At 41.7% G+C, this 17,524-nt stretch overlaps 2 protein-coding genes across 2 annotated transcripts in view; one reads left to right on the forward strand and one right to left on the reverse strand.

The window, feature by feature from the left end:
• Tex10 (testis expressed 10) overlaps positions 1-2,204 on the reverse strand; it is a 43,304-nt gene extending 41,100 nt beyond the window's left edge. Inside the window, exon 1 of the mRNA XM_059254336.1 lies at positions 2,033-2,204. The gene's annotated coding sequence lies outside the window, so the exon portion shown is untranslated. The remainder of the gene's footprint in view (positions 1-2,032) is intronic.
• A 14,371-nt stretch (positions 2,205-16,575) lies between these two features.
• Positions 16,576-16,851, forward strand: LOC131904761 (small ribosomal subunit protein eS27-like). The gene has a single exon (XM_059255801.1). It carries the CDS (start codon positions 16,576-16,578, stop codon positions 16,849-16,851), a length of 276 nt encoding a protein of 91 aa, XP_059111784.1.
• Positions 16,852-17,524: the final 673 nt, after the last annotated feature.

A 17,524-nucleotide genomic window follows, 5' to 3' on the forward strand; every position in this document is an offset into this window, starting at 1 on the left:
ATGGTCACCAGCTTTCTAAGCACAGATGTGAGAAGGACAGGGAGCTTTCAATTGTTCTTACTTTTCATAAATGAGACACTTCTTACCATGACATGGTAGGCACTAACGTGGCTCCAACAACCCTCTCTGGCTATATCTTCCCCATAGGTGAACTTCAAATAAAAAATAATAATAATAACTACTTCCACCTGGAACTAGTTCAGCTCTTCTCAAAGCTTCTTTCACAAATTCTGTCTTCCACTGCACACCCAGTTGAGCACCTCTGGAGTAAATAAAACTACTTCTGGTCTAACATACCTCACGTCATAAAGTCACAATGCTACACACAGAGGTAAAAATCAAAAGTAAAAGTTTACAGTGCTAAAGAAATTAATGAATGAATGAATTCAACTATGACATCATATTCAAATACACTCGTGGGATTTTACTATCTTAAGACCCATTAAGTAGAAGTTGCTGACACAGGAGCTGATTTTAAAGGGAGCACAGTGCATGTGCCTGTACCTGTACCACATGTTAGACTGAGGCAGAAAGATTGCTTGAGCACAGGAACTTGAGGAGCCTGGGCAACAGCAAAATGCCATCTCAATTTTTTTAAAAAGCTATTTCTACAATCAGTACGATTCTTATCCAAACTGACATTTTCTAGTGTGCCTCAGTTTGTCTATAAGGCAACATACAGTCCTTATCAAACACATTAAATAAGCAAATGCCTTATTTGTACTTACCACACCCAAGAGCTTTAATCACGACAGTTAAAATACATATGCTTCAAGCACAACATGCTGCATATGTTAGTCTCAGGACAAATACATACCAACATTCAAGCCTCACAAACCGAAGAAGGCCCAGGTATTTATCTGACCACTTTTAATATAAAACTGGCTTTTATCTATTAAGCAAGCACATGCTGTAAGCTTTTCTTACAATGTTATCAGTAATGCTTACAGAGATAAACGGTACACAATGCAGAGAAATATTGACCCTGTGATATCTCACATCATCCTCTGGGCACTCTTTCAAATGTGAGGCATCTCCTGCAGTCTACATCACACCTCCTTTTGAATAAGGATGTCAAATTATGCCACATTATCCATCACTTTAAATTCATGTTAATGTATCTGTTAGGAAAATTATGAGGGCTAGAAGCTCTCCACTGACTTTTAAATCTCGACAAATATTTACAGAACCACACAGGCAAAATTTTTCTACTAGGAACTTTTAAAGTTCCAGCAGCAGCAACAGCGGCTATTATTTTCATTTGAAGATTTTCATAGCACAGGAAATCAAATAGTTCTACCAGAACTAGAACACTTTCACAGCAGTTGAGTACAAGGAAGCAACTCCAGCCTCCGGCGTGAGCTCTCACAGGACCCATCACCTTTTGAAGTAAGCTCCAAACGCTTGAAAACTCAAGCACATACACGTAACTCCTACTGCAGGTCAGTCTTGGAGTTAACCTGGGCGGATGAAGATTGCATTTAAGCAAACTCCAAGTAGTTTGCCCTGCGGCCCCCTCACTACCTTTCATTTCCAACTCCTCCCGCCATCCAAAAAAAGAGGGGGAAAAAAATCAAGAGGAAAGCAAGCACGCAGCAGTCGGCCTATGGTTTTTCCCTCTCCCACCTCTTGCGTCTTAAGACGCAATTTGGCTCCTCCAAATTCGAGGGGCCAAAAATCTAGGGTCCCGACATGGTAGAGGACAGGAGCACAGCGATTAGATCCGCCCACTCCAGCTTTGGAGCTTGCACACCAGAAATGAAAACCCCGTTTCTGTTCTTTTATTTTTCACTTTTGCAAAGGAAATCATGGTGCCTGCACCTCAGTGAACGCCGAGTGGAGCCTCTCGCCCGCGCCCCACACGCCGGCCTAACACTTGTCGGGCCCCGAATCGGCCCACGGCCCCTTGAAGCGCTTCGGAAGCCCCTTGGCCGGCTCACACGCTCGCGGAGAACAGAGGGGACCCTGGCCGCCCGACCCGCCGCCTGGGCCGCGCCGGGAGGGCCGGGCAGGACCGGCGGACGCCACTCACCTGAAAGCCCGGACCCAGCCGGACCGCGGAGACAAGGCGGAGAGCGAGCGAGCGCCAAGCCCCACGGGACCACGCCGTGTACCGCCGGCCGCAGGCTTCTCGCTGGCTCCCAGAGCGTGTTTTCAAATCGCCTCGTCCTCACGCGGCCGCGTCTCCTTCCGCCGCCCGGAAGTAGGGCCCCCTCCCTCGCGGCGCTCACGTGACCGCGGACCGCAGCCGCGCGCACCCGGAGGGCGGGTCCAGGTTAGCACGCCACGCCCCCTCCAAGAGGGGCTGCGCTGGTTACAGCTGGTTGAAAGGCTGCCTTCTCCCCAAGGACCACAGTTCTTCAGACCTGGAGCTACATATCCAGAGAAAAATATAAACTGAACTTAATTGAGGAAGGAAAAAGTTCCAGACAGCAAAGATAGCATTTCTGGGAAGGGTAACCTGGGCTAAAGCAGAGTTGATAAATGTTTACAAGGTTACAAACTATATACATAGTAGCGGAGTCCTGGAAACCTCAGTACAGGATTTTCCCTGTACATTTTCAGCAACAATAAACTCCTACTTGCTCAAAGTAAACGGACTTAGAGAATTTGAGACATTAAAATGCCTACAAAGAAGATGAAGAAAGAACCTTTGAAAACAAGATTCCAAAGACTGACTTAGTCATGTGTAAAAAAAAAAAAAAAAAAAAAGCATATATGGAGCGTCAGCCTCCATTCTAATTGATCTTTACAGCTTCCTATATATAAGACCTAGCAAAGCCTTGACCTTATGTTGAGCCCCAATATACTAGGTAAGGATAAAGCAATAAAGTCTGAATTTAGGAGACTCAAGCACGGGAATTAAGACCATGCCTACTCTGATAATGGATTAAGAATAAATCCCAAGGGACTGGATAGATGGTGTAGAGGTTAAGAGCACCAGCTGCTCTTCTAGAGGACCTGGGTTCAGTTCCCAACACCCACATAGCAGCTCACACCTGTCTGTAACTCCAGTTCCAGGTGATCCAACAAACTCATACAGACATACATGCATACAAAACAATGAACATAATGAACCAATGAATATAAAATAAAAATAAATTGTATACTTAAAAAAAATTAAAAAAAAAAAGAATAAATCCCAAAAGCCACCAGACAGACCCGCACTACCATCATGATCTATTATGAGAGTTACTGACATTATATGATATGTAAAACTATAAAACCAAAAAAGGTAGAAAGACTTGTTCCCATCTAGACATGTCCCCTGAACTCAGGAATGCTACCAGCTTATTCAGAACTTCCTTCGGTTTTGCAATGTACACCAATCTCAAGGTCAACATGGTCCAAAAGCCAGCTCCTGACATCCCTCCTGAAATCTTTTCCTACAGCATCTTCACCTTAAATTTAGCAATCCATCCTTCCAGTTACCCAAGCCAAAACCTTTATGGTTTGGTGCTGGCTTCTATCACCTATCACATCTGGCTTCTAATCCACGGAGAGAGTCTGTTGACTCTGCCTTCCTTTTTTTTATTTTTTTTATTTTTCGAGACAAGATTTCTCTGTGTACTGCCTTCCATTATTTATCCCCATGTCCCTGGCTATCTAGAAGGTCCACAGCACCTGCTAATCAGGACAAAGAGCCGGAACACAGCTCTCTACCATCTTTGACTGCCTTACTCCATACAGTCTAGCATTTGCAGTCACTCTGATTATTTTGAAATATAAGGCAAATCAGGTCATTCTCACACTTAAAACTCTTGGTGGTTTCCCATGTCTTTTGCAGCAAAATCCAGAGTCCTGATGTCCTCAAGTCCTACCATATTTGGACAGTCCTTAGCCTCTGAGCATTGGTTTGACTCTTTTCCCTTTTTCTCTGTGTTCCTGTGACACTCCCTTGTTTGCTTTCCTTAAATACCTGAGACATGTACCCACTTGCCTTTTGAGTTAGACCCTTCTTTTATTATTTCTGTCTGCCTGAAACACACATCCCAGTAAATCCACTGGACAAACTCCCCTCACTTGAATTTGCTTGAGCATCTTTTTGGGTATAACTATCCTGATCCCCTGAGTTAAAATCAAGGCATACTTTGTCCTAGATCTAGAAATTTCCCTCCTATGCTCAATATTTTTCTTTTTTAGGGCATACCACCTCCTAATATATTGTGTAATTTACTTATCATTTACCTATCCTTCACCCACCACTAAAATGTGAGCTCCATTTGGTACCTGTGTTTTGTTCCCTCTATATTCCAAGTGCCTAAAGCAGTGTTGGGTAGATAGTAGGCCTTCAGTAAATATCTATGGAACATCTGCTATTTAGTAATGATCAGTAATAGTTCTTATTGTTCTCCATGTTGCTGTAGGACAGAGGTTACAGACTCAGTGAAAATCAAGCCTGGTGGCTATGTGTGTAGCTGATATAAGTACTAATGGTATGGGAAAAGAAGGCAGACACTTTCCCACAATAGCCAACACTTACCCTGAAAAACTGCAGATCTTCTCATTTTCAAGCAAAACCAAATCCCAAAAAAATATTTATAAGAAATCTAGTCTTTAAATGTAGCTAGTGTCCTTTGGATTTGAAGTTCATCCCCAACCAGAGGCACAGGATGGACAGTAACCTCATAGGTGAATTAATTAGTTTATCATTGGTAAATTCAGACTAAATGGATGATAAGAAGCAGAACTGCTTGGGAGGCATGGAGTGGGTGGAACCCCTGGCCCTGAGAGTTATGCCTTTGAAGGGTATATCTTGTCCCCTTCTCTCGGCTTTCTGGCCACTGTGAAGTGAGCCCCTCTTCTCCACTCACCACAGGTCCAAAACAGCAGAGCCAGTTGACCATGGAGTGGGACCTATGAACCATAAGCCAGAGCGGATTTTCCCTCTTTGAAGTTGTTTAGCTCAGGTATTTTTGTCACAGTGATGAAAAGTGACTAACACAATTGCCAAACAGGTACATTCCCCTGATTTTTAAAACTGTGTGGGCCAAACAAAATAGTTATGAACAGGTTGATAGTTTATTGTCTCTAGTTTAAAACATGAAAACTACGAACATAAAGACTGGCTTTCTCAACCCTTAAGTGAGGAATTCTGCAATTACAAGGAATATATTCTTGGAGATCTTTGATACATAACAAACACTAACAAGATCCTCGACCTAGGCCAGAAAAACACTGTTTATAGTGAACAGACATTCTAGAGTGTATGGGGGACTTCATTCCTAAAGCTCTCTAATTGGCCACACAAATATTCATTTCCTGTGGCTGTTATAAAATGAATTCGCTAAAATAACAGAAATATACTGGCTCTTAGTTCTGGAGACCAGAGACACCTGAAATCCAGACACCAGCAATGTTGATTCCTCCAGGGACCATGAGGGAGAATCTGTCCTATGCTGCTACTCCTCTCCTCTGGTAGCCTTAGATATTCATTGCAGGTACTGTTCTCTGTGTTTGTGTGTATCCACGATCCTCTGGGCAAGCCTGAGCACGCACGAGAGTGTGTGTGTGTGTGTGTGTGTGTGTGTGTGTGTGTGTGTGTGTTCAAGCTTCCTATTTTCATAAGTGATATAAACTAGGGGTCTTTGAAATGATACATTCTAGGGGTCTTGATCAGGTTTCTTTTCTCTGCCAGTTAAAGAATTAAAAGGCGCCGGGCGGTGGTGGCGCACGCCTTTAATCCCAGCACTCGCGAGGTAGAGCCAGGCAGATCTCTGTGAGTTCGAGGCCAGCCTGGGCTACCAAGTGAGTCCCAGGAAAGGTGCAAAGCTACACAGAGAAACCCTGTCTCGGAAAAAAAAAAAAAAAAAATTAAAAGGCAGGAAAAACCTGAAGCACAAAATGTAGCAGCAGAAAAATTTCAAGCACTGCATACAGAATGAACAGTTAAAGAAAAAAGTTTATTGGGGATTGTAGGTGAACGTTCTTATTAAATAAGAAACACAGAGCCAATTGCAGAGTTAAAAGCCAAGAGGTCAGAGCAATAGCTGAGACCTGAGACTTAAAACCTCCTTACCCTTCCTGCCACTGCTGTCCTTACTCTCCGCAAGAGGCCTACTTCCTGTCTGTCTGTCTGTCTGTCCTTTCATTGACTTTCTGTTCTCCCTTCTCATTGGTTGTAAACCCAACCATATGACCTCCTCGTCATTGCCTGTCTGTACAGACCTCCAGGTCTTCTAGTTGGTATTGAGATTAAAGGCGTGTGTCTCCATGCTGGCTGTATCCTTGAACACACAGAGATAGACTCGCTCTGCCTCCCAAGTGCTGGGATTAAAGGCGTGTGCCACCACCGCCCAGCTTCTGCTATGGCATGTTATTAGCTCTGACCCCCAGGCAACTTTATTTATTAACATACAAATAAAATCACATGTCAGTACAAATAAAATACCACCATAGGGGATGAAAAAACACTGCCAGTGTTCATGCAGTAGATGCAGGGAGGGGGAAAAAAAGGCAGAAAACCTATCTCTTTCTGGAATGCTGGTGGTTTTAGCCTCTCAAGTTTTTAGTATTGGTCCGTTTGAAGAAACCTAGGATGGTTGATTGACTCAGAACTACCGTGTGGCATGTCCTGAGCAGACCTTGAATTTGTTAAGCCAGTCCATCAGGAGACAAAAGCCTACAAGGCCTTTGTTTGAAGCTGCCAGGCTTTGGTCTCAAATCAAGATGGTGAGGAAGCAGCTGGCCATCTTGGAAATTCGCCACCTTAATTACCTGCCATGGCCCCTCTGCCTCTCTGTCTGCCTACCAGGGAGTCTGCCTAGCTCCTGGTCTCTCATAAGAACACCACCAATCACATAGGATTGAACATGCCCTAATGATCTCAGCTTGATCATCCCTTATGAAGACTTCATTTTCAAATCAACTCTCCTGAGGAACTTGGGAGTTAGAATGTCAAAATATCCTTCAGGGGGACACGATTCAACCTGTACAACCATCAAGACTTGTATCCCACTTCTCTACAATATCCGAACTGCTTTTTCCCCCTTTTCTGTCTGCTGGAAAGCATCATAAAATCCTACTTTAAGTCATTACTTTTCGTAGAGTTGAATTGCTGATCATGAAGCTAATGCAAACAAAAACAAACAAACAGAAAATGTTAAATAGGTACTTGAAATATCGGAAACGGAAGAAAGGACACTGAACCGTCACAAATAAACAACAACAGAAAGCAGTTACTTCCTATAGAGCAAGGGCAACAAAGGGACAGAATGGGAGATGATAAAATGTGTTTGGAGATGGGGTCCACTGGAATAGACATCAGACTTCCAGAGACATGGACAGTTGGGGTCCCAGCTGGCTACTGTCACAAAGGCAGTTTAGTGGCACTACTCCAAAAGAGGTGGAAATCCTGCAAGGGTAGCTTTAGAACTGAGTAGTTACCCAGCAGCCATTCATTGCCCATGCTCATGTGATGGTGACAGGCAAGGAACAAGCAGAAAAAAAGCAGCCCCCTCCCCTCTTCCTCCTCTGCTCCCCCTCTCCAGACTCCCATGGACAGACATCAGCTGGAGCCAACTAGCAAAGGAGAAATTAATGTGGTTTATAGATTCCCAGACCCAGCATCTTAAAGCAGAATGTACACAGGTAACTTTGAAGCCAAGGGCCACAAGCTTAATGACCAGCTCTTCAATGCTATAAAAATTTAAACAATGCCGTAAAAGGACAAATGCACCACAGAAGAATTATACAACCCCCATGTAATTTAAGAGGTTCGAGAGATTTTTTTTTTTAAGACAGGAAGCCTAGAACATGTTAAAGAAAAAACAGATGTGTTTCACAACATTAGAAAGAATTAAATAGGGTGGGTGTGTAGCTTAGTAGCAGAGCACTTGCCTGGAATTCGTGAGGCCCTGGATGTGATCTCTGGCCTGGAAAAAAATTAAATGTAATGTTTAATTTTAAAAGAGATGAAAGTAGTGAATAGCAGTTCACAAATTATTGAAGTTATCAATAAACAGTAATAGCAACAAAACAGTGAGCAAACTGTTCAGGCTCACTGGGCTGTTTGATCTACGATGCCATTCAACACCAATATTTCTCTGATCACTTTTTGACCAGATGGCCTGCCTGTTGTGAGGGTGGCCTATTGCAGGCACCCACTAATTAATGTGTTGGGATTAAAGTGTGTTTTTGCATCTCATAGTTATTTGTTTTATGAAATTGGTCCATCTGTTTTTGGCATGTACATGTTTAGAATTGTAATGTCCTGAAGATGAATTGTTCCTTTAGTCTGTATGGAGTATCTTTCTTTTTCTTTCTTCCTTTCTTTCTTCCTCTCCCTTTATTTCTTTCTTCTGACTAGTTTTGGTTTGATGTATACTTTGTCAGTTAATGGACTAATGACATCTGTTTGTTTCTTAGTTCTATTTGCTGTGAATAACTTCTTCCATCCTTTCATTCTGAGGTAGTTTCTGTCTTTGATAGTGGGGTGTGTTTCTCGGGGCAGCAAAACAAAGGGCCCTGATTTCTAATCCATTCTGCTAGTCTGTGACCTTTGATCAGAGAATTAAGACCATTAATATGTAGAGTTATTATAGAAAGTTGTATATTATTTCCTATTCTTCTCTTGATTTTGTGTTTCTTTGTTCTCATTAGCTTAACTACTGCCCTAGCATCATGCATCTGCTCCCTTTCCCTGGTGTCCTCTCAGATGTATTTATCAAACTCTTCAGTCTGAAGTATTCCTTCCAGAATCTCTACAGAACTTGTTAGGTTGTCACACATTTCTTTAAGCCTGCTTTTGTTATAGGGATTCTGTCATCAGTCTACTAGCCAATTGGAAGGGAGTGTTTTGGTCCAAGAGGCAGGGTTTTCATTGAGAATGGATGCTACGCCTTTTTTGTTATTATTAATATGTATAGTGTTCTACCTGCACATATACCTGCAGGCCAGAAGAGGGGACCAGATCTCATTACTGATGGTTCTGAGCCACCATGTGGTTGCTGGGAATTGAACTCAGATCCTCTGGAAGAGCAGCCAGTGCTCTTAACTGCTGAGCCATCTCTCCAACCCCAGTACCCACTTTTAGTCCCAGCACTGAGGAGGCAGAGACAGGTGAATCTCTTTGAGGTTCAAGGCCAGCCTGGTCTACAAAGTGAGTTCTGGGACAGCCAGGCTGTTATATATATAGAAAGCCTGTCTGGAAAAACAAATAAGCAAACAAACAAAAAAAACCCAAAACAACAACAAAATATAACTTTCCCAGGGCTAGAGAGATGGCTCAGTAGTTCAAAGCACTTATTCAATTCCCACCCACTCAACTCACAACTGTCTTTAGAACCAGTTCCAGGGAATCCAACACTCTCTTCTGGCCTCTTGTTGGCAAAAGGCTCACATGTGGTGCACAGACATTCATGCAGGTGAAACATCCATACACATAAAACAAATAAATAAAGTTATGTGATTCTGTTCATATGGATTCCAAGATTTGGAAAAACTAGTCTTTAGAGAGTGAAAGGGTGAGAAAAGGTTAAGTACAGTGAGTGGCACCGGGGATCCTTGAAGTGTAGTAGAAATGACCTATTCTCTGACCGGGTATGGGTTACACAGGGGCGTACATTTTTCGAGGTTCATAAGCCTGTTTCTTAGGATCTCTGTGACTCATGATTTTAAACGTCAGGAATTATGGCTTTATGATACAAGCAGCTGTTTCACCACTTTCATTAAAATGGGTGCTTTAGTTACACATATTTATCATTGACTTTGTGCCAAAAATTATATACACATTCACACACAATTCCAGACTTCTCATGGTGATTATATGGTTTAAATATTATACAACAATATATGGCTTTTTGCTAGGAGCAGTTAAGTAACTTAGCCATGTCACACAGCTCATTGATGACATCACTGGGGTTTGAAGTCTTGTCACTTACAGCGCTGTTAAGTCTCTCTTACTTCAGAAGCCATTTATGACTCAGTCTTATAAATAGAAAAGAACTGTGCTGGTTAGAGTTCACATTTACTTGAACTTTAAACAATTTTGACATAATTTCAGTCTCATGCCCTATAGAACTATGAGATAACAAATGGTTACTATCCCAAGCCTCTGTGTCTGCAGGGACTTGTCATACCAGCAACAGTGAAGTAACAGATCCTTTTGCTTGCTTCAAAATCGGGCACTAGCCCCTGCCAAAGAGCTCTCCGTGAAGGATGCTATAGTAACCCCCAAGTCTGTAGGACCATGCAGTGTCACATTAGATGCTGAATACACTTCTCAAAAAATGTAATCAGGAGGCAGAGATATGAGCATTGTGAATCCAAGGCTAGCCCAGGCTACATAGCAAGTTGTAACCTAGACTACATAATGAAACTCTCAAACTAAAAAAAAAAAATCGAAGAGTGAAGGGAGAAAGAAGGAAAAGGAGGAATTATTATTTTCCAAAGGATCTTTGGATGGCTAGTCAGGAATTCGTCCAAGCAACTCCAAGTAAAAAGCCACGTTGTAATAGCATGTGAGGACACCTGACTCCGACAATGAACTTGGTCACTCCCCAAAGGAAAAGTGATCAGGAAGTATTTCTGGAAAATGTTTCCCTTGCAGCTCAAAGCAGGAGCTGAGTGAGAATAAACATAAAAATGGATAATGTCAACAAATTAGCTAAAATCAAATGCTCCATTTCCCCTCCACTCTGCATCTTCATGGCTCATTTGGTAAATATCTGGTGATACAGAAGCCATCTAGTACAAACTTTTTCAAACTATCTGGAAAAGCCACACTGGTGGGAAAGGGGACTAGGAGTTCAGGGTAGCACTTTGTCTGGAGGAAGCAATCACGGGCTATTTCGGAAATGAGCAGGTCATCCCCACTAGTGAAAGTTTGCAGATACTCATAAACAAAAAGGATAACTTTGGAGATATAAGCAAGATTACCTAAGTAATGGCCAGAGTCAGGTGTGGTGGCACAGGCCTGTAATTCCAGCTACTCAGGAAACTGAGGCAGGAAAACGACAAAGTTAAAGCCAGCTTGAGCAATTTGGAAAGACTCTGCCACATATTTATCTTGAAAGAATGTTTATTTATCTGGGAGTGTTAGCTCAGGGGGAGAATGCTTACCTTGCATGTGCAAGGCCCCGGGTTTGAGTCACAGTGTAGAAAAACAGTGGACAGAGAACACTTTCTGTGTTCCACAGTGGTGAGTGACTGGCTTCCACATTCTCAAGTAGATTCTTACGAATTGTACCTAAACTCACTTCCAACAGGCTGGTGGCTGAGCCCATGTACTGGTGGCATTTACTCTGAGTCTTTTAACGCTAAAGCCCTGACAGTTTATCCTTAACCTCAAGGGTTACTCCTGCTGTCACTCATAAAAATGGAACAGCAAGGTCTCATGGTTGGAGAGCAATCCTGGCTCAAGCATGGCTCTTCACAGAAAATCAAAGAATGGATGAGCCATGAACCTGCTGTCTGTTTGTCCATGAGCTCCAGCCCACACATTGACAATTGCAGGCGTCCATCATGAGTGCCTTGACTCACATCGAAGGGCAGTTCAGATAGTTCATGGATCATATATTTTTACATCATGTGCCTCTTTACTCATATTTTTAATAAAGTTTTTATTTGTATTTCTTTGAATTAGTCACATCTATAGAGGCATATGATTGATAGGTTTCAAGATGTCAATGGTGACAGTGTGTGGTAATTGCAGACAACGTCCATTGAAAACTAACACTTTATTGAGGGATAAGTTTGTAAATCAAAGCATGCAATATAAATCCATGTCGTACTTCATAATTAAGAGGTAGATTTGAATTAAAAGGAGACTTATTAAAAATAAATTGTTGGGACTGGGGATGTAGTTCAGTGTCAGAGTGCTTGCCTAAAATGCACAGGGCCCTGGGTTTAATCCTTAGTGCAGCAAATAGGAGGGATGGAAGGGAGAGAGGGAGGGAGGGAGGGAGGGAGGGAGGGAGGGAGGGAGGGAGGGAAGGAAGAACTGTTTATAATATTTAAAATGTTTCAATATTAAAGCATTAGCTTTATGCTCCAACCCTCTTTCTTCCTACTGTAACTGAATTTTTTTCATGACTGTAATATGGTTTTACAGTGAGGGTATGTTTCTAAACGCTAGAACCAAATACACAATCAGCCCCATCAAGATTTACACAGGAGTATTTAATGCAATATGATACCTAAATAGAAAAATTCACACCCAAAGTCAAGTTTTGATGACTTAATCTTTAAAGGAGCCCTGATGCTTTAGACTATGCTATGAGGCTGTTATGGATTAAATCTGATGGATCCTCTAAAGGTTTCTGATTTCAACATTTATGTCCCAAAGCCTTCAAATTTTGAGAAACTTTAGAACGCTTAGGAAGTGTAGGCTTGTTTGTGGATCTCCCTCACCCTGATAAGAGGGGCCAGGAGAGCTTGAAGACAAGATGCAACAAGAAGGTGGATGTCTGCAGTCTCTGCAAGAGGGCCCTCACCAGAACCTGCCTGTGCTATCCGATTCCTCGCCTTGGACTTCTGGCCACCAGGATATAAAAACCGGTTGTTTACATGTCACTTGCTAGAACCCTCACTGATCAAGACACACAAAAGGTACTTGCGTACGTACATTACATTCTTAGGCATCTACAGAAAAGTGCACAAATTTTTAACTAAAAGAGTTAGAGGTATTTATGTGTCCTTGTAGAATTAAGGATAATTTTCTTTTCTGCACTAATATTTAAATATATTTTCTAGCTTGGTCAAATTAACATGTATTAGGTTATTGAAATGTAAAATGAAAAGATGCTCTCCATCACTAATGGCTGTAAAACTACAACGCTACCTCACAACCATTAAGATGGCTACCATGAGCCAGGCGGTGATGGCACATGCCTTTAATCCCAGCACTCGGGAAGCAGAAGCAGGAGAATCTCTGTGAGTTCAAGGCCAGCCTGGTCTATAATGCAAGTTCCAGGACAGCCAGGGCTGTTACACAGAAAAACCCTGTCTTGAAAAACAAAAACAAAAACAAAAAATAAAAATAAAAAAAAGGATGGCTACCATGAAAACAAAACCTGAAAATACTAAAGGTTAGCAATTAGAAATGTGAACACTTATATACTGTTGGTGGCAAGTAAAATGGTTTAGTCACTATGGAAAACATTATGATAACTCCTCAAAAAATTAAAAATACAATCAACATGTGAGCCAACAATTTCCCTTTTAGGTATATATCCCAAAGTATTGAAATCAGGGTGTTAAAGAAAACTGTGGATACCAATGTTCATAGCAGCAGCATTTACTGTAGTCAGAGGATGTAACCAATTTAAATGTCCATTGATGGATGAAAAGTTAAAGAAAATATGGTCTGTACAAACATTACAATGCTATTCAGCCTTTAAAATGAGTGAAATTTTGATATGTGCTATAACATGGATAAGCTTTGATGACATTATGCTACATTCAATAAGCCAATCACAAAAAGACAATACTATATGATTCCACAGTGGGAAATCGAACTCATCAAGACAGAAAGTAAAATGGTGTTGCTAGGAAATGGGAGAGTTATTGTTGCTAGGAAGTGGGAAGTTATTGTTTGTTAAGTATGGAGTTTCAGTTCTGCAAAATGGAGCATCCTGGAGACTAGGCATATCACTCCTAGTAGTTTTTGCTACTGAACCACACACTTAAAAGAAGAGTTAGGGTGCCGGGTGGTGGTGGCGCATCCCTTTAATCCCAGCACTTGGGGGGCAGAGCCAGGTGGATCTCTGTGAGTTCAAGGCCAGCCTGGTCTACAGAGTGAGCTCCAGGACAGGCACCAAAACTACACAGAGAAACCCTGTCTCAGAAAAAAAAAAGAAGAAGAAGAGGAGTTAGGATGTTTTTTAATGTTTTACATGGATTTAGATTGTAAGCCCCTTCTAAATTGGTACTCCTTTCAACTTGGTGAATTATATTTTGGAATAATCTGCCGTTTTGGAGAGTGAAAGCTTTCCTTGTGAATTACTCAAGGGAAGAAAATCAGAGAAGAGAAAAAGAAATGAATGGCGGCACCTGCTGTAGGTTCGAGTTCTGCCTGCGACTGTAGTCTGCTGTTCCAAGGAGTTCGTTACTCTGCAAGACCACAGTCAGCCGTGCAAACAGTCCAGTCCAGAAACAAAACCTTAGCTATACCTACTCTCCATGCCTCCACAATCAACTCCTACAAAGTCATAAAACCGCTTTAAAACCAGGGAAGAAAGAGCTTGCGTAAATCCTGGGACTTTGCCTGCAGTCTGCCTGAGGTTCGGTTTGAAGAACTTCCCTTAACTACTACATAACAGCTCCTAGTTTCACTCTTCCCGGAACTAAACTGGCATCCCTTCTGCCGGGTCATCAGAGGGGGGAGGGCTTGTAGTGGATGGCTGTTTGAGCCATACCCTGAAGCACCGCCCTAGTAACAGTTATACCGCGAGGTACATGCCCCTGGGGCGTGGCCACTAGGGACCCTTAAGACCTAGGGTGCACCTATGCAGCTCTCGGCTACCTCGTGGTTTAGATGCTGAGATCCCGGACCAAGCCGTTCAGCATAGGACATAGCTCAGCTTTTCCCAGACCCTACGATAAACTTCCCGTGGTTGTGAGTTAACCCCCAAATAAATTCCTTTGATCATTAAGCTGATTCCGTGGGTTGCTAATGATTTAATCACATTAAGGGCTGGGTGGTCATCAAATGTGTACTCAATGCTTGCTGAAATTTACTTCCTTACACAAAAAATATAGCACATTTGTGGCTGGAGAGATGGCTCAGCATCAGCTGCTTCTCCAGAGGACCCAGGTTCAATTCTCAGGACCCACATGAGGGAGTGTTCACAGCTATCTATAACTCCAGTTATAGGAAATCTGATGCCCTCTCTGGCCTCCACAGGCACTGCACGCACATGGTACACAGGCATGTACATTCAGAACACTCATATACATATACATATACCCATATATATGTACAGTGCACATTTAGTAAGAGAAATGAAATATAACAAAAACAAAAAGAGAAAAAGGAAATTGGCATTTGGCCAAGAGCTTACATTGTGCCAAGCTCTATGGGAGCCTCTAATTTCAATGGTTGTTTCCTATATAATTCTTAATTATTTTTATTATAATTTTTGTTTTCTTGGTTTGGGAACATTTATTCATTGTCTGAGGATTACAGATGACATTTACTCAACAATCGTGCAATATGTTAGTAGCCACTCTAACTTTATAGATTTTGTAAGGAACTCCAGCAATCCACGAGGTGACTTAGGCTACCCCCATTAGGAAAATGATACATCACCACCACCCTTTGTTTTGAGACACAGTGAAGATCAGCGAAGGCCCAGCCTGACTCCAAATTCACCATCTTCTCCTACGTGTTAGAATTGCTGTCTTCCTTTTTGAATAAATTAAGGATCATATGAAAATAAATGGTGATTCTGGCAGAAATATTTCCAACAGACACACCATAGACCTTGTGGGGGGCCCTACCCCCACCTTTCCCAGGGTACTCTTGAGGAGAGAGGGACGAGAGGAAAGACAGAAACACAGGATAGCTTCAGGAGGACATGGGTCAATACCTAATGGCTCAGAACTTTATTCCAAAGGGCTTTTTATAACAATGTCATGGGGTGAGGCAAAAGACCTCCCCCTTGTTAGATACAGCCAAGTGCAGACCCTTCCAAATACCTGGTACCCAGGCCCATGGTCCAATCATCCCCTTTATGCAGCCCTGCTTGGTAATGCAAGCTCAGTCTCACTGGGTTCTGTGGGTTCCCACAAAACCTATACTTTTGCCATGCTTGTTTTCTGAATTCACAATTCTCCCTAACATTGTAACTAGTAATTATTTAAAAAATCATATGTAAGGGATATATCAGTTGTGTATAAAGATATCAAACACAGTGTTCTGATATCCATATACATGATGAAATAAATAATACGGTCAAGAATACCAACACATTATTGCATACAATTGCTTGCTTGTGTGTGGTTCTATTAAGTCGTATTTGAAAATTATTTAATTCTTTCATCACAAGATTCTCATAGAGAGTGTGTTAATGAGTAAGGTAGTTACCTTTCTTTGAAATTTATGTGTCACTTAGACGTTATCTGGGGTATACTAATGTACGTGTAGCCTTTTTTCTTATAATTAAATATTTACCATAATGGAATTTAAAATCTAGCTTGATGGAAACGCCATTGCTAAGTGTAGGCTATTCATGACAACAACTTTACAGTATCTCCTTCTTTAGGCTGTTAATAGCTACATTAGCATATTCTAAGATTCCAATAGCCCGGGTTCCCTTTGGTTTCTCTTGGGAAACACATAATAGACTTTTTCACTTAGACTCTCCATTAACCCAATTGCTTTATAGTGATTTTACATTGTCCCCCTTGTCTTTTGAATAAACGTGTACAAGATGGACAGACTGTGTCTATCTTTAATTTATACGCTTTTGATCTTCAAAAAGCACCTATATGTGGTGTATTTACAATACCTGATATTCAGGCATGTCAAATATTTTAATGCTATTATTCCAATGGCCATCATAATTAGTGAATTAAAACCACTTTGAAAATGATTTCCACCCTTTCCGGTGGTGACGACCTCCCTCTGAGAACATGCCTCTCACAAAGGATCTCCTTCATCCCTCTCCAGAAGAGAAAAAGAGGAAACACAAGAAAAACTGCCTGGTGCAGAGCCCCAATTCCTACTTTATGGAGGTGCAATGCCCAGGATGCTGTAAGATCACCACGGTCTTTAACCATGCACAGACGGTGGTCTTGTGTGTTGGCTGCTCCACTGTCCTCTGTCAGCCCACAGGTGGAAAAGCATGGCTGACAGAAGGATGCTCCTTCAGGAGGAAGCAGCACTGGAAAGCACCTGATTCAAGATAAGTGGGAACCAGCCCAATCAACACATTTTGGATACAAAAGAAAAGAAAAGAAAAGAAAAGAAAAGAAAAGAAAAGAAAAGAAAAGAAAAGAAAAGAAAAGAAAATGATTTCCAAAGGTGAAAAAAGAGTATTCATCAATAAATTCTTTTTTAATTAATATTTTTCTTTTTTAATTTTTAAATTTGTGTGTGTGTGTGTGTGAGAGAGAGAGAGAGAGAGAGAGAGGAGAGGGAGAGAAAGAGAGAGAGAGAGAGGTCTCATATATCCCAGGTTGGCTTGAATTCACTATGCAGCCAAGGATGACCTTGAACTTCTTATCCTCCTACCTATACCTATAAATTACTGGGATTACAGGCATGATCCATGATGTATGGTTTATATGATACCGGGAACTGAGCCCAAGGCTTCATGCATGCCAGGCAAGTACTTCATCAATTGAACTACTTCCAAGGTCCCTCTTCTCATTAATATTTCTAAAAGATTCAACATCTAATTTTGTCTCTCAGCCTGCTTACATCTTGCTCCTTGGCTGCTCTCTCTAAGGTGATGAACATTTGACAAAAGAATTTTAGCCCCAGCCAGACTGATGAATCACAGGTAGTAAGGTCAATCCTCAGCCTTATTACATGGTTGATTGACTTCGAAGTTCAAGTGTTGTCCAGGTGGTGGTGATG

This window comes from Peromyscus eremicus, chromosome 2 (genome assembly GCF_949786415.1).
Source record: "Peromyscus eremicus chromosome 2, PerEre_H2_v1, whole genome shotgun sequence".
NCBI lineage: Eukaryota > Metazoa > Chordata > Mammalia > Rodentia > Cricetidae > Peromyscus > Peromyscus eremicus.